This window comes from Podarcis muralis, chromosome 10 (assembly GCF_964188315.1).
Source record: "Podarcis muralis chromosome 10, rPodMur119.hap1.1, whole genome shotgun sequence".
Lineage (NCBI taxonomy): Eukaryota > Metazoa > Chordata > Lepidosauria > Squamata > Lacertidae > Podarcis > Podarcis muralis.
Genome location: NC_135664.1, coordinates 43,127,828 through 43,146,130, shown reverse-complemented (window position 1 = coordinate 43,146,130; position 18,303 = coordinate 43,127,828). Strand labels below are relative to the sequence as shown.

General features: G+C 41.8%; 1 protein-coding gene across 4 annotated transcripts in view; it reads right to left on the bottom strand.

Moving 5' to 3' along the window:
- The window catches only part of ANO4 (anoctamin 4), a 118,081-nt gene that overhangs the window by 85,782 nt on the left and 13,996 nt on the right, over window positions 1-18,303 (bottom strand). For all 4 annotated transcript variants that reach the window (XM_028746795.2, XM_028746797.2, XM_028746799.2 and 1 more), the window contains exon 2: window positions 12-200. In XM_028746795.2, the coding sequence (XP_028602628.2) occupies window positions 12-63 (52 nt within the window). In that variant the 5' untranslated portion in view covers window positions 64-200. The remainder of the gene's footprint in view (window positions 1-11; window positions 201-18,303) is intronic.

Below are 18,303 nucleotides of genomic sequence, written 5' to 3'. Positions count from 1 at the left end.
AACATTGTTACCTGGCTGATGAGTGATTGGCTTCCCATCAGATCCAGAAGATGAAGCCTCCATTTTTATTGACCTTCTGACTTGCGGGACTGAAGAATGCCTAACCACAGACGGGCGCTGTGATAAGCGATGGCTTGCCGTGCTTCTTCTCTGGTAGATCTGCACACGCTTTTCAGCCCCATGAATAGATAAGCTTCTACCTACCAGAAAGATTAAAAAAAAACCAAGTTGGATGTAGGAGGCAAATTTTGCTTATGTATATTACAAACATAGATTGACATTTAAAGGTGTCTGAAATGAATCATTTGAAAGAAGTCAACACGTGTGTAAACTGGATTGTTGACTTAAGTCTGCAAATTTCCCATTCTTAAAAGTGACTCAAGCCATGGTGTACTAAGTAGTGACAGCTTATAGTAAATACTGACAGTTAAGAACAATCCCTTACCGAAGGCTCCAGGGTAAATTCTATGGAATGCAGTAAAAGTAAAAGTGAAGGCAGTGTCCAGGGGGCCATGAAGGAAAGAAGGTGGCCACTTAAACTCTAAGCTCTGCTCTAAGGCCCAGAAAAACAACTTCCAACATCCCAGTCCTTCTCTCCCACTTCCACATTCCATTCAGCTGTTGCCTCCCTTTCCTGCTATCCTCCCCAGCTACCCCTTTTGCAAAGAAGGAATTCTGTTTTTCTATCCTTCAAGCCATACTATTCTATAGGGCACTAGATTAAATCATACCAGTGAAGGGGCCATTAGAATATTGTTCTCTATATGATCCCAAAAACTGTTTAAGGCATTTTCTCCTCTCTCATATGTTATCCCAAAGGGGGGAGGTTTTTCCAAAGGGGGGAGGTTTTTCACCAGCCAGAAGAACAAGGCTTTTTCTTGCTTAGATGTTACAGTGAAAATAGGCCTATCTCAGGAATGTCTGGCTTGGGCGGGTAAAAGATAAAGAGCAAGGTTGAATGGATGTTATTGTAACCCCAGAGGGAGGGACTGTACATGAAACAAGGAAGTCCAAATATGGAGAAACGAAAGCTAAATTCTGTACCATTTCCCGTAAATCACATGTTTTCTCGGAAATCAAATTATTATCTGTCCCAGAGGGTATAAAAAGGGCTGGCAAGCCCAGAGAGGGGGGCAGACATCGGGCAACGCGTGTCTGTACCATTATTTTGTCATGACAAAATAAAAATGATTTTACTGCTGTCAAATTGACTCTTTGAAGCGAATTCTAATGCTCCAATATAGGGAGGGAAGGAACTAAGGAATAAGGTCTTTCACCAGTACCCTTAATTCTGAAATACTGTACTGTAAGGACATATCCCACAGCAGGAATGTGCTTTTTCCAGCCAGAACCAAAGTGTAACATGAGGTGGGCGACAGCAGAGCCCAGGTATCTTCAAATATTACATTAAGTTTCATACTTAATGCAATTTACTTCAAATTTATTTTTGTGATATATAAATGATATGAAAAGACTTGGTCTATTTATTTGTATCATTTATTATTCCTATGACCCTTGTTATGGTTCCTGAAATCAAGCAGTGGGTTTTGTTTTTTGTTTTTCTTTGCCTGTTTGACTGGGTGCCATTTTGAATCACAGTGCCAAACCAAACTTTTCAAACTGCACCAATTTTAAATCTACAATGGTTTTGGGGTTTCTTAGAGTTCTCAAAGGACAGCCTACAAATATAAAGAAAAATAAAGAAAAGGAATGCAGCACAGTATTTCATTACCTGTACCTCCGATAGTTGTGTGGAAGTGAGAATTTCAGCAGCTGCAGATTTTCTAACTCCTTCAGTGCAATCTTCACCAGCTGCTGCAAAGATTCCTGCTTCCACGACCTTATTAAAGGCACAGGAGCCCTGTCTTCATTAACAGTACTTAAATTACATAAGGCGTTCAATCCTCTTATGGCCCCCCGTTTTAGAAGGTACAGAGAGGGATCACAATTTGGCTAAAAACTAAGGAGAGACCTGGAGCCCTACATGTGGAATTTATTAAGGACCCCTTCTTTAATTCAACCACTGCTCCATTGCATCTGTTTCCAGTTTCCCTAACTTGTATGACCCGAGAGCATAATGCATACATTCATTTTACACCTTGGGCCACAGTACCATGATTTTTAAAGATCATGCTTGAATAAAACTAATACATTGCTGCTCCTTATTCATGTTGCCTGTTGGCGATGCTGTAATTCAAAACCCGGCCTCCTTTGGTGTCAGAGCATGTTAAGTGATGCATAAAAGAGGCAGCACTAGGAGTAGTTGCAGAGATCTTAGCTTTGCTTCCTGTTTATTCTATATTTTACTACTATTTAGCACTGTTTCTCAAACTTGGGTCCTCAGCTGTTGTTGGACAACAACTCCCATCATCACTGACCACTGCTCCTGATAGCTAGGGATGATGAGAGTTGTAGTATAAATGACAGCTGGGGACCCAAGTTTGGAAACACTGATTTAGAGTACAGTATAAAGCTTTCTCAGCTTATGAAGGAGTAAAGTGGTTTTGTGAAAGCATATCTTTGTTTTTAAATCCTTTAAAAGTGACTAAAAACCAAAAGAGGAATGTCCAAATATGTTTTCAAATGAAACTATCAATGTAAATAAAACAATGAAACTTAAACTTTTCAACACTCTGCAGTGTTTCTGGAATATAAAGTATGCAAGCAAACTGGCCCTTTAAATATCTGAAGCTGGCTGAACTAGAGCTGAAAAATTCACAGGCAAATTTCTTAAGCAATTCCCTCCTATTTTTGCACGCTCACATTTTTGTCCTCCTAATCTGCATTTTTCAACCTTCCTTATTCTTGAATGTGGAACCCGATTGCACAGGAAAGGGCTGAAAGAGGGCAGGGTATGCAAGATGTCCCCAGACCACCCGTTAAATGGCTTGCCCTTGTTGCCATCTGCATCTATGTGCATGGACTGAGGGGTAAGGGATAAAACAGGGCTCTGTTGAATCTTATGCAGATCGATTAATCTGCAGACACTGTGCCCTTGTAGGAACAATCCTGCCCACATTTGAATTAGGATATTAATTTCCCCTCTAAAGCTATAGCCTGCTGGAAAAAACCTTTTCAAAATTCTGGCAGGTATCCCACCAGAGAGCTCACAGAGCTACAGTTCCCATCACCTACAGTACTCAGGATTCTTGGGGGGGGGGGGGGGAGTCATGTGGTTTAAATGCACCTTGAATGTATGGCATGGGTGTGGGGATGAACATTTTTTAACACTTCAATTGCCTTGTCTCTGTCATGTTCTTGTTTTCTTGGGTGTTACAGATATAAAAACAGATATGGTTAGAAAGTAAAGATGCTATTTCCCCTGGAAGATACTCAAGTTGTTCTTTCCCCTTTACATTGACAGTGAAAAATCCATCGTCATTTGGCAGCTAATTTTGATGGAAACAATCCAAAAAAGAAGTGGCAGTGCAGATTAAGAAGTACTTTCTGTAAATCTAGGCAAACATATAACACAAGGTGCTCCTAGACTTCAATTTATGCAATGATCAACAAGTGACTTGCTTGGCACGGGTATTATCTGTCTCTCCCAGAAAATTAATGGGGTAATGTGGAGTTGCTTATTTTAACAGAGTAATAAAAAGCCAAACCAAAAAACTGAAAGTGTTGCATTTCCTATTGCAGCTTTCTCAGCAACTCAAGGAAATGTTCGAAAAAATATGACAAACACAAAACATACTCATGCTATTAGTGTCTGCCAGTTTAAAAATGGAAGGGTACAAGATACAGGAAGGTGCTTTCACTTACAAAGACATTTTTGATTTTATGACTTCCATTTTTAATTGACCCACCATTTTAATCCTCTGGAAATCAAAGCTGTGGCCATTTTACTTTTTTTTGCCGCCCAAAATGCCCCCATTCTAATGCTACATGCCTACAGCATCTGGGACTACACATAACTAGCCCTAGTTTGATGCCTGCAATAACGTTGCTAATTTGGTCAACTTTTTTTGTAAACCGCTCAGTTTTATTTACAGTTAAACAGCATTTTGTTAAATAAATCATTTGCTCACCAGAAAGCTAGATTTAATGCAGCCCCTGTTCGATGTCAGTGCTATTGTGGAAGACAAGGCTATCACTGGCAAGTAGCCACAATTACTAAGTTCTACCTCCAGAGGCATAATGCCTCTGAATTCCAGCTTCTGGGAATTGCAGGTGGGCAGAGTGCTGTTTAATTCATGTCTAGCTTGCAGGCTTCCCATAGGTATCTGGTTGGCCACTGTCTAGCACCCATTAGGATGAATGAGTCCTCATCCAGTTAGGGATGTTCCTATAGAAATGGCTCAGGACCACAATACCTCAAGGACCGCCTCTTCCCATATGAACCAACCCAGACCCTGAGATCATCTTCTGAGGCCTTCTTCGTGTGCCTCCTCCATGAGAGGTCAGGAGGGTGGCAACACGAGAACGGGCCTTCTCTGCAGTTGCTCCCTGTCTGTAGAATGCTCTCCCCAGGGAAGTTCGCCTGGCGCCTTCACTATACACCTTTAGGTGCCAGGCAAAAACATTCCTTTTCAATCAAGCCTTTGCCTGAGTTGATCTACATCCTATACCCTTTTTAAAAATGCTGGCTCTTTTTTGGGGGGGAGGGAGTTATTGGGTTGTTGGTTTTGTTTTGATTTTATGTATCTGATATTTTATGTGAGCAGCCCAGAGACCTTCGGGTATAGGGCGGTATAGAAATTAATTAATTAGATGAAGTTCCTGGATCAGAGTGCCTGTCATATTAGGCAGCACTGCAATTGTAGTCCGGATTTTAATGTTGGGAGTCATTCTGCACAGAAATATGTTTGTACCTTTAAGAACAGTTTTTGTGAGCTCTGGGCTGATTGATTGCAGCTGGCCATGGCTACAAAAGGAGAAAAGCTGCAGTTTGAACTCTGCCTGCAGGAAAAACACCCACAAGCTTTGCTGTTTGTTGTTTTTAAATAAAAGCTTTATTTAAGTTGGTTTTACACCTGTCTCATGGAGTCACAGTTCTCTGTCATCTGCCACCAGTGAAAATCCCCCTCTGACATTTAATGCCAAACTCTTCATACTGGGTGCGGGGTAAAGGCAGCGTGTATAGTTTCAGTATTATCTGAACATTCAAAGCTTTCAGCTCAGCTAAAAGTTTCATTGTGTGAATTGACAGGGAAGCAATATTTACCGTATTTTTTGCACCATAACACTCACTTTTTTCCTCCTAGAACAGGGGTCTGCAACCCGCGGCTCCGGAGCCGCATGTGGCTCTTTTACACCTTTGCTCTGGGGCGGATACTAGCGAGGGGAGGAGGCGCATTGTGCGCCCCGACACTCCCCACTGTGGCGGGCGCTGTACTGGCTGTGACATTGCATGGGGGCGGTGCGTGTGTTAGTCACGCACCGTCCTGACGTCACCTTCCCGCCCGCTGTCAGATCGGACATTAAGGTAAGAAACAATATATGCAGTGTTATATTTGTTTTAAATGTTGCAATGGTTTTGCAGCTCCCAGTTTTTTTCCCTTCGGAAACGGGTCCAAGTGGCTCTTTTTGTCTTAAAGGTTGCAGACCCCTGTCCTAGAAAGTAAGGGGAAATGTCTGTGCGTGTTATGGAGGAAATGCCTAAGGGTGGCATGCCTACGGATTTTCCTCCTCTAAAAACTACGTGTGTGTTACGGTCGGGTACGTGTTATAGAGCGAAAAATACGGTAATTGCAAATCTTTCTGAGCAAAGGTGAGGTGCAGTGTTTGGGGGGTAAGATTGCATTGTATTTGAGTTTGGGGCCTTGGGCAATTTGTCTCCATTTTAGTCAAGCACTCAATTTGCAAGAATGCCAAAGGCATCTGGGAAACTGTCAAGCAGAACGTAAGGATAACAGCAGTCTCCTGCAGCTTGTCTCTAGGATTTGATACTGGAGAGAAAGAAGATGTGCTACATCTGTGCACATGAGTGGACAAACAGAGGAGATAAATATTTTGACTCTTTCTGAAGTTTACTTTACAGATGCATACTGCAGGTAGAAGTTGGATAATGCAGACCCCAGGAAGACTTAGAACAGGTCCAGGACTCCTAAAAGGCCCATATAAGTTTTTCTTCTTCTTCAAATTCTGCTTACCACAGACCATTCTCGGTGCCCAATCGGGCATGACATTTCAATCCCTTCTCTATTCAGTACTCCTGACAGAAACACCTGTTACATAGGTTCCTCTAAATAGAAGAAATGTTTTGCCCTGTAAAATGGTTATTTAACAGTATGTTCAAAAATGCATCAGAAGAATGCAGTGCAGTAAGTGCTGCCAGGGAAATATTCTGTATCTCTTAATAAGAGAAATATGGGGCTTAAATAACAAAGGCAAGTTGCAATGGATAAGCAGAGAAGCATGAAGGTAATCAGCAGAAAGCTCAACACTAATTCAGGATTTGACCTAAATTTCTCCAGTCACTGTTGGATTGATTCATATACTTCAAGTTAATCTTTTTTTATTAAGCATTTTAAATGCTGTGGCCAGGAGGTTTCTGGGTTTACATAGTGAGCTTCAAAAATGCATTGGTGTGAAGACTATGTTGAAAGAAATTGTAAAAGAAGAACAAAAAAGCAATATGCCTTTGGTGTGCATCTATACTTTTGTATTGTGAATATACTGAACTAACAATTTGCTTGATTTTTTGTTATGTTAAAGCAGGCATCCCCAAGCTCGGCCCTTCAGCTGTTTTGGGACTACAGTTCCCATCATCCCTGACCACTGGTTCTGTTAGCTAGGGATGATGGGAGTTATAGTCCCAAAACATCTGGAGGGCCAAGTTTGGGGGTGCCTGCATTAAAGGGAAGTTCATACTTGAGGTGTGGAGTTCAACCTTACTGGTAACAGTTACAAGTCATGCCCAGGATAATCCCACTTTAGTGTAAACCCAGGGTGTAGTATGTAGTACAGAGGTACCTCGGGTTAAGTACTTAATTCGTTCCGGAGGTCCGTACTTAACCTGAAACTGTTCTTAACCTGAAGCACCACTTTAGCTAATGGGGCCTCCTGCTGCCGCCACGCTGCCAGAGCACAATTTCTGTTCTCATCCTGAAGCAAAGTTCTTAACCTGAGGTACTATTTCTGGGTTAGCGGAGTCTGTAACCTGAAGCGTATGTAACCCGAGGTACCACTGTATGTATAATATAATACGGTGCTTGGTGTATTGCATATGTATAAAACAAAAAACCATACAACCAAATTCAGAACTACGGAAAACTAGATATTGGGATCGTTTCAGAACACTGGTCCACTCAGCCCAGTACTGAGACAGAGTCCCTTCCAAACTCTGCTAGCTGAGATCCTTTTGCAGGAGATGCTAGAGATTGAATATAGGGCCTTCAATAAAGCACACAGCCTATAACTGTGTGATGGCTCCTCCCTATATATGACATCTTCACTTCTGAATTAGACAAAATGTGTTTTCTGGTGATAATAATGAAGCCAAGACCACACAACTCCTGCACCTATTCAGTGTAGCACCAAATTGCTAATTAATTGGGCTTTCTTCTGCAGATGGTCTTATGGAAGTAGAATGACTATTTGTAGCCATTTGTGGCTGTCCAGTATTTATTAAAGAAGAAAGTGCTCATCAAAGCTCACAAGCAGTTGTACATTTAAGTAAATAATCAAGTAAGTTGTAGCATTTTAGGGGTGCCTGAAAGTGATAATAAAACAGCTCTTTGCTCAAATAAAACCAGAAGCTTGAAGCTGTTGCTGAAGTCAGTGATATTTTTTCAACTTTTCAAAACATAAAGCACCAACCTTAATTCTTAAGGTGGCAAACTGCTGATTAAGAACTTGGACCATTGCTAGGGTTTCCAGCAGCTGCCAGGAGTTTAATCTTCTCAATCTATAGCTTGAAATATCAGAACAGTATCTAAACTATGACAGCACAAATGAAAAGAGCTTCAAAAATGATTTCACACAAAGAGTTATGGCTAGCTTGGTTCTTTGATCAGGATAACATAAGCAGCAGTGGAAATATTAGGTCAATAAATGCAGAATAAGTTATTAGTGTACATTGACAAGCAATTTACAGTCTAAGATGCAAAACTGGAAGGATTTTTAAAAGAGATGTTGCATCATTTAATTCACAGATATAACACACTGAAACATCTGCAAAAGTTGTACCATTGTAAATACACACACACACACACACACACACACACACACACACACACACACACTGTACATTACAATAAATCCAAACAAGGCCTATACTGTCTCTTTTATGTGTCATTATTGATAACTAAATCAACCCTCCCAAGCCTTCCCCACCAAGTGGTCCATTGTATTACCTTCCATTCATTTTTCCACTATGTTTTTTAATCTAGCTACAGCTGAACCAGCCAGGAAAAGGGCTCCTAAGGGACACATGGATGGCTTGGATCATGAGAGCCTTAAAGGAGCGAGGGGAGCAATCACAGAAAACCAGGAAAACAAAATGCAATAGTAGCTACCTACTCAGCATCTCCGCCTGACTGCAGTTCAGATCTCCTTCTTGCAATGCCAAGCTGTATGCGTTCTTGTATGTAAAAAAAAATCTCCACTGCTTAACAGATGGTTGGCAGACAGACTTGAGCGTATGGCTCACCAGCTGGAGAGAGATGGGATGCCCACTATCACACCCTACCAGCCGAGTGGTGTTGTAAAGACCAGCAACAATGCCCATTTGGTTGTGCACATGTGGTATAGTGTGTAGGTGGGTTTCCCCCATGCACATGCCCTTTAATGAGTCTACGACTGTATATAAAAGAGCATTTTTGCTGGAAGGGAGTGCATGAGATAAATATACTAAATACTATAGATCGCAGAGATTCCTGCACTCTACAGATTTTAGGTTTACAATGACAGAAGCAATCTTTATGTGCTGCATTATAGCACACCCAGGCTCAAATGCAGTACAGTGCATTTGGGGACCCATTTCTTAATCTTTACCATATGTTACTTTCACCATATATTTATTTTACCATATGATTGCAGTGTTCCTGTTGCAACCCACCTTGGATCAGTGTTATAGAAGGCCAGTGTTATAGGGGGCATAAGCTTGCACTCCCCAAAGAGTATTGATATGTCAACTTTTCTTGTCTCCTCCATAACCTGTAGTAACCTTGCCATAATATTGCACATTTCCATACCCCAGATAACGCACAACATCTTGATGTGATGACAAAGGTGTTAGTACACAATACAGTGGGAACCTTGGTTTTCGAACGTAATCCATTGTGAAATGGGGAAGCAGACAACATGAGGATGGTGGTTTCACCTAAAGCTCCCCATAATCCTAACTGTATACCCCTATGCAAGTCTACTTGGAAATAATAGCCACAGAATTCAATGGGTCTTACTCCTGGTTAGGCACTTAAGGGTGTAACTAAATATTATTGGGTGATGCTTATGGTCCAAGCCAGTCAAAGTACTTAAATCTTTGCACAGCCAGCAACAAATGCCTAAGTGGCAAAATACTGGTGAAGATCCTCAAATAATGCTTCACATTAACAGTACAGTACACGGAAGGCTATCCAATTAGATTTATAACATCACAAAGCAATGCCCTAGTAAAAATGTACAGAATTTTAGCTTGTTTAAGTATCCTCCAAAGTAAACAGATTTTGGCACAAGTCTAGTCAATTAAGTAAAAGAACACGGACTCCAAAGAAATCAGAAAGGCATGCAAAAACAGAAGCTGCCTGCAGAATTGTTGTCCTGCAACGGGCAATGGAACAATACCAGAGTCCTTAGGCTACAGTCCTAAAACTTACTCAGGAGTCAATGTTATTGATTTCAATTATATTGCAATATAAAACTTCCAAATATTGATTTCAATTAGACCAAATTTAAGACAAAATTATCCCTAAGAAAACTTTGGTCTAATAATGCTAAACAGTGGATGTGTACAAGCAGCTAGTTTTTGTGACCAATGCTGTAATCCCAAGTAAGGATACCTGGGTGTTAGACCCACTGAATAAAAGTGGGGCACCAATGAAGGCTTTCATGGGTGCTGGGTTAGAAACCCCCTGCCCTAATAGACCAGCCTCCACTTACTTAAACTGGAGAGTAGGAGAACTGAAGAGTGGAAACAGTGCAGCAAACTAAAATACTAGAATACAAAAATGGCAATTCATTATTTATAGTCACATTTCTAAGATATCTCACTGAACTCAATGGGCCTTACTTCTTACTTCTCAGTAAACATGTACTGAGTAGGCCTTTTTCACATGCACATTTTTTAGAACATTAATTGCAATTCCTCATTTAAAGAAAAATACACCATAGCTATCAACTTTCAGATTTGAAAATAAGGGATCAGCAGCCTCGAAAATAAGGGATCAGCGGCCTCACCTGTCCCGGGGACAGTCTATGGGATATCTAACAATCCGGGATAGCAGCGGGAAGCAGTGGGAAACAACCCTGGAATAAGGGAATTTCCCACAAAAAAAGGGAAGGTTGACAGCTATGAAGTACACATGTCTGTTAGGATTGTGCTTCTGCCAGAGAAGACATTTCCCCAATAGGTACGCCTTAATAGCTGCAACTGACAAACCAACAACAGCTTTGTGAACCCTGGAAACTAACTTAAAGTCTGTCAGAATACTTACCAGTTTATAAATCTTAAAAACGTTGTTTTGTTCTTCTAACTTGTCTTAAAGATACTGATATAAAAATAAGCTAATAGATCTTACATCCAGAGCCTATATATTCTTTCTAATACTTCAATTTCAGGAAATATATATTTATATCTATATTTTGTGAAATGAGGTGAGTGCATAAAAAGACGTAAGAAGTCAGTCACCATTTTAATACTTCACCTGCAGTGCTGAAAGCCCTACAGCTGGCCTTGTGGGCTGGTTTTCAAATGTGCATTGATGTGTCAGTGAATAAGGTGCTGCTGATGCAGAGCACATGGTCAATTTAGTGGACTGCAGGGAATTACCAATAAACCTGCTGATCTGTAGAAATGACCTTCACTCTTCTAAGCCTGAGCACAGTTATCTTTCAAGTGCCATTGTCGATGGAGAGGTAACATCCCATCTTAAAGTAAAAAGGACTGCACTTTGGAAAGTTTGCTCTCACCCAACCTGCCTCAGGCAGTTTGTTCGCATAAGGAAATTTAAATGCAGACAGCTGAGCATGTAGATAGATTATTAAATAGCACCAATGAAATTCACAAATAACAGGCAGTGAAAGCACATGCATTTTCTGCCAGCAGTAGTTATTGCAAGGCAGGCACCCTTATCTTGACATTCTTATTCTGTTTGTCATTAACAATGAGACTTGCTTCAAGTTGATGTCCTGATTTTACTGCTAGCACATGCTCAGAATGCTCAGAATCTGATACCTTTTACCGAGATTCAAGAACACTTGCACATTCACGTGATATATAAGTGGGACTGCTCTGTCTGGACACTATTGGCAAAACCTATTGGTGTTTCACAATTTTCTGACTAGTTGCAGGACCTTAGCCAGACCTAGCAGAGTAAATGCAGAATCCACGGAAGCAATTGGCGACTTGGCTGCAGACAGGATAGATGAAGCAGGAACCAGGAACTTGTAGTTAGGTCTTTATTATATAAAGGCAAAGGTACCCCTGCCCGTACGGGCCAGTCTTGACAGACTCTAGGGTTGTGCGCCCATCTCACTCAAGAGGCCGGGGGCCAGCGCTGTCCGGAGACACTTCCGGGTCACGTGGCCAGTGTGACATCGCTGCTCTGGCGAGCCAGAGCCGCACACGGAAATGCCGTTTACCTTCCCGCTAGTAAGCGGTCCCTATTTATCTACTTGCACTCGGAGGTGCTTTCGAACTGCTAGGTTGGCAGGCGCTGGGACCGAGCAACGGGAGCGCACCCCGCCACGGGGATTCGAACCGCCGACCTTTCAATCGGCAAGCCCTAGGCGCTGAGGCTTTTACCCACAGCACCACCCGCGTCCCCTTTATTATATACAGTGGACTATTTACAGGAACAGAACACGGATCTATAGCTTGCTCTCTCTGACGCGACTCACAACTCCTACACTGACACACTGAACTCTGAACTCACGAACACTGAACACTGAACTCCCAGTTAGTAGGCCATTAATTATCACTCCCTTGAGAGAGCTTGACCAATCAGGGAGCGGTCTCCATGTCTCTGTTATCAACAGGCAGACTTACTCCTTCAGATTGCCTTCTGGCTGTCTGCCAAACCTTAATTGACTCTGTGTGAGTAGCTGCACGTACACAGTTTCCCAACAGACACAACACCAACACCTATGGGCTGGTTGCTTATACAGTCATACCTCGGGTTAAAGACGCTTCAAGTTGAGCGCGTTCAAGTTACGCTCCGCAGCAACCCGGAAATAACGGAGTGCGTTACTTCTGGGTTTCGCCACTTGCGCATGCGCAGACGCTCAAAATGACATCACACGTATGCGCAGAAACAGCAAAAAACGACGCAAACGTGCGCAGACGTGCCATCGCTAGATACGTTTACCTCTAGATGCAAACGGGGCTCCGGAACGGATCCTGTTCGTATCTAGAGGTACCACTGTAAAGGCACATTTTCATGTATTCCGCAGGATACACAGCCAAAGGGACACAGATCAATGTCAGGGGAGTTATGAGCTGTCGCAGCCCTGCTCCCTCCTCATACCTTCCATGAATGCATGAGCACTTGTGTCTGAACAGGGCTTTAGACTCAGTGCTAGGGGTGGGGTGGCTCTCCAGTCTAAATTCCCAAGCTATCACTTTCCAGCACTACGTTCCAGAGGAAGACAAGTGGCTGTAGAGAGAGGAGGATGTGCACCGCAGAGCAGGCACCATCTCTGTTAACAGACACCTGCCGGGACAAGTTAGCTGCTTCCACATGAGCTGCTGATAGCTCCTCCTCCTCTCACACATTCCAGAAGCCCATTTAAAAGAAATAAAATAAAATAGGTGTCATGGTGCACAATAGAGAAGAGCTCTGCACAGTTGCCGCCTGCCGGTCCTCATCCTGCAATTCCCTAGTGGCATTGCAAAAACTCACATGCACTGAAACATTATGTGCCAAATTAGAGTCTTTAAAAAAAGGTATGTATTTTTTCAATATCTCTCAGAGGAAGCTCATAATTAGTGGCCCAGATATCATTTGAGTAGAGGGGGATTCACACACAATAGAACAGCAGTGCTTCCACCCATAATCTCAAAATGATAGCCAATGCTCTATCTAAAGCTCTATAATAATAGTCTTTGTCTCCAAAGCTCCCCCGTATCCTCACATGAGACTTTCTCAATGTATCCTCAAAAGGAATATTAACATCATTTTACCAGTTTCTAGACAAGGTTTTGCTGTGTCCCTAGGCTTCAGTAGCAGCTTGGTTCCTGACCCAGAAAAATAAATTTACATGAAAGGAAATAGATGATAGTTCCATCTGAACAGGAGCACTCTATGGATCTTATTGTGGAAGAAGATCTACTACTGAGACAAGCCTACGAACTTCTTAATATGTGCTACCTGAGAACTTTAAGTCATCCAGAAAACACAGATTGTCCAAGGCTTTATTGCTCTCCCATAAATCTTTGCCTAGGTTTTCAACGGACATGCCACAAGAAGCTCAAGAGCACCCAGGGAGTGAATGGTCTGGACCAAAGTGTATTCCCTTTAAGCCCTTGTTTGTGTTCCACTGATAGATGGAGAGAGGGAATCACTGTCACCAAGATACAAAGATTCCACTGAATTCTAGTAACTCTCTGGGAGAAGCTGTACATGGCCTCACAGAGGAGTAAGGAACCCTCAGGCCCAAATGCAGTTCTACAAATGTCTCTATAGAGGCAGGTCACATCAACTCTCCTCCATGCCCTCTCAAGTGCTTTTGCTTTTTCACCCATTGGGCTGAAAAAAGTTCTCTGTCCCTGTGTCTGGCTCAACCTAGATTCTGCGACTTTCTTCCAACCTTTTTTTTTGTTAAAAAAAATGCAAAGCAACCTCAGTATGGCTGCAATCTTAAGCAAACAGGAGCAGGGGGAAAGGGAAGGGTGCTTAGCCTTTTCTACAGTTTTTCCATTCAAAAAACACGGCAATTGCTTTGCATTGTACAAGAAACACTAGACACATTAACATTCCCTTACAAGTCACTGGTTCTCAATTTATACATCAAGGTTATATTGTCCAGTGTCTAACATCTCCAGAGTATCATGGCCACAAAACTCATCTCAGTTCTATTATATGCAGATGGTGCGGTTATTCTATTCCAAACAAAAGTAGGCCTAAAAAAACTGACCAGAGCATTTTCAGGATATTGCCAGAGAGAGCAGCTGGCCGTGAATTACAAGAAAACCAAAGTCATGGTTTTCTCAAGAAACTATAGGGCCCATAGATGGCACATGGACAACCAGCTAATTGAACAGGTCAAAGTTTACAAATATATTGGCCTTATTTTCCAGTCTTTCTGGGAAGCACACCAGAAATGTGCAAAAGAAAAAGCGTCCAAAAGTGCCAGAATTCTGACACATTTTTTCCACACAAAAGGTGGTAAACATATACCACCAGTCCTGGAAGTGTTCCAAGCTAAACCCCTAGCCCAGTTATTATATGGGGCTCAGATTTGGACAGATTTGGACCTTGGATCTACGGAAGCTGTCCAATCAAAGTCTTTAAGGCAAATTTTATCTGTACCACCTTGTGTCCCAAACGCATCATTGCGCCTAGAGGCTAATCTTCCCTCAGTAGAATTACGGATCTGGCATAAGACACTTAACTTTTGGCTTCGCTTAAACTCAAATCCCCCAGGTCTAATATCCCTAGTGCTGCAAGATTGTCATAAGAGCGCCTTGACTAAAATTGTCTATCAAAAATTTCACTCTTGTGGTTTATCACCACACCAGCTACTCACTTTGGGTTTTAGTAAAGCAAACAGTCTAATTTGTCAGCGCCTAAATGATATCAAGCGTCAGAACAATTTGGCCACAATAAAGAAATTTTGCCCATGGTATGACTATTTTCCATCTTCCCATTTTGACTCTCTGGCACCCTATCTGGAGATGGCAGTACCGAATTGGTGGTGCATGCCCTTCTGGCTTGCACTCTTTATAAAGACTTGAGTAATGAGATTATTACCCTTCTTTTATTGTCCATTCCGGGTCGCCCAACCACTGCCACAGTGTCCTTTCTCTTGGCAGATCAAGATGAGCAGGTGACAGCAAAGGTTGCAAGGTTTTTAGCTGGGGCAATCAGAATAAGATCCGCTATTTGACTATTGATTCAAAACCCTAAAATGTATTTTATATAATTGACATTTTCTTTCTATTCTTTGTATATTGTATTGTTGTTTTATTGCTATGGCCGATGGCTGACGCAAATAAAGATTCATTCATTCATTCATCAAGGTTATTGGCCTTCGTTCCGGGAAGCAATGAAAATGAGAAGCTTTGTCATTTTACTATTAAATGTACAAGACTCCGTTGGAAGTGGAGGCATTGACTCCAGCACTGCAGAATGAGAGAGTAAAGCTAATCAAAGCACACTGTGACAGCCTTGACCCAGACAACAGTATTTCTGGGGATACGTCAATTCCTTTGGCAGAGGCAGAGACATGACACTGGGATGCCTAATAGCAGTCTTTGTGCTGGTTCCCAACATTTGGCAAGATGTCTATGCATTTGTCAATACCTGTATGATTCAGGCGCTGCCATGTTACCACCAACGCTCAGAAAGTGATACAGAAAAAAAATCCAGCATGAGAGCATTTGTACACGACAGGATTCTCATAGTCAGCCCATACAGACTCATATCTGGCGTACAAACAGGTCTAAAATTAGCTCAGGGCTTGACAACCTGATAATATGGGCTAGCTAATTAGGGATTCCTCGTGAATCACTGCAGGATGGAATAGAGACAGATGACACACCATTAGGTCCTCCAGATGGGCAAAGGTTGCATGCAACTTGGACAAGTTACTGGTGTGAGAATGTGGCCTCTGTTATGCTCCTTTCCATTCCCCTTAGCTTTCTCCTCTCAAACCCTGGCAGAAGCACTAATATTTTGCGTCAGCACCGGGAGTGGGAATCCCAATCTGCTCAGTGCTTACACGCAACAGGGGCACAGATTGAGAATGCTCCCTTCCTGATGATCAGGCTTGGAGAGATGGATTCTAATGCATTTTGCAGGTACTATACCCATATTAAAATACTATAGCAGAAAAAAAGGAGTATGGTCACCATTCAAACATTCTTCTAAAAGGAGGTCAGAGGTATGTGCCTGGGTTGTTGCCCTGACTCCTTCCCATTTTCTTTTAAATACATTTTTAAAATATATTATTTAAAATAGCTTTAGGCTGCATTTCTGAAAAAATGCCCATTGAAAGCAGGTTACACTTAAAAGATAAAAAGAGTATACCGTTTAAAACTTTTTTAAAAAAACCATTTCAAGTTAGCAACACTTGACATAATTTCTTTCTTGCTTGCAGTACGAGAGGTAAGATAAATGAGTCAGATCAGCACCAAGCTAATGAAATAATGATAACCTCTGTTCAAGCTTTACACTTTAGTTGATTTCCTGGCACAATGTGGTTCTAGTGCAATCCTAATGAAACCCACTTAGGTGATTTTTAGACCCTGGACTTAATAGTCTTACACGTGTGAGAGCGTAAGAAACCCCCTCTGTTATTCAGCCCTTCGATTATCAGAAAAAAACTTAATTCTAAACACTTTCATCTCAGTTATCAGCACATATTCTGCAAAAACATAAAATTATTGAAACTAGAATTAACACTGGACAATTGTGGATCGATAGATGTACACATAGACACACACCTATACTTACTGAGACTGAATTTTGATAATGTGACAATATTTCTATTAGCTAACAGCCTTTTTACTAAAGGTTTTCTCAGTCTACAATACAGTACAGAATCTAACCACTTCTGCTTTGTTTAATGATAATGACATTAGGATTTCAATTTGTTGTATATTTATATAACAAACTCAAATCCTAATGTTGTTACAGTTGAATGAAATACCATTATGGTGAAATGCAGCAGTGGTTTATCTTGGAAAGAAAGAAGACAATACATCAATGCCATGTGTCTGTTCCAAAAGGAAACCGCAGCAAAATTATTTTTGAATCCGGTGTCATGGGAGTGCCAGTCCTATCATACTCCATTATGTACCCATAAGCACTGATGTCCCTCAAGCTTGCTGCTTCAAGCCTTAAAATATTTCCCATGCAATCCTATGCATGTTTACTTTGAAAGAAGTCCTACTGAGCTGAAAGGTTCCCCCCCGCCACTGAAAGCACTCAAGCAAAAATACATGAAAATATATAGTCTATCCCAGCTAATCTTCTGCTTTCACTTGGTATTCTTATTGATTTTTTATAATCCATCTTTCCAATATGCTCAAAGTGACTTGTTCATAAAACATAAAAACAAAACATTAAAATGTTGATAAATCAAATGATAAATTTAACATACTCCTTTTCTTTTTAATAAGGTGAAGGTAAAGGTACCCCTGCCTGTACGGGCCAGTCTTGACAGACTCTAGGGTTGTGCGCCCATCTCACTCTAGAGGCCGGGGGCCAGCGCTGTCCGGAGACACTTCCGGGTCACGTGGCCAGCGTGACATCGCTGCTCTGGCAAGCCAGAGCCGCACACGGAAACGCCGTTTACCTTCCCGCCAGTAAGCGGTACCTATCTATCTACTTGCACCCAGGGGGTGCTTTCGAACTGCTAGGTTGGCAGGCGCTGGGACCGAGCAACGGGAGCGCACCCCGCCGCGGGGATTCGAACCGCCGACCTTTCGATCGGCAAGCCCTAGGCGCTGAGGCTTTTACCCACAGCGCCACCCGCGTCCCTTCCTTTCTTTTTAATAGTATTTTATTAAAAAAAATACTGAGTGGACTGCCATAAGAAATGAGAGAACAAGAGGTGTGGTGCACATTACTTGCAAGATATACAGAAACATAAATTTATGGCTGAAACCACCAGTGGCACAAGGAATACTAAGAATAAAAGGCTCTATATTACATCAAGAAAAAATTTCAACCAGTTTGGTGTCACTTATCCCAAATTTATTGAGAGATGTGGAAGAGGCAAATGTAAATTTTCTCTCTTTTTTTTATGTGTTCAATAAAATCCCACCAAACTGAGACAACCTACTCAGAAGCATGCCTACTCAGAAGAAAGCCTCCTTAAGTAAAGATACAAAGCCAGCCAGCAAACAAGGTCTAAATAGAATTGCATCCTTACTTTTCCTCTTAGTGGCTGACATAATGCTCCTTTCCTGTTGACATCCATCATCTCAGACCTGCACACAGAGCCATTTCTACTCCTGGTATGAGGAGAAGA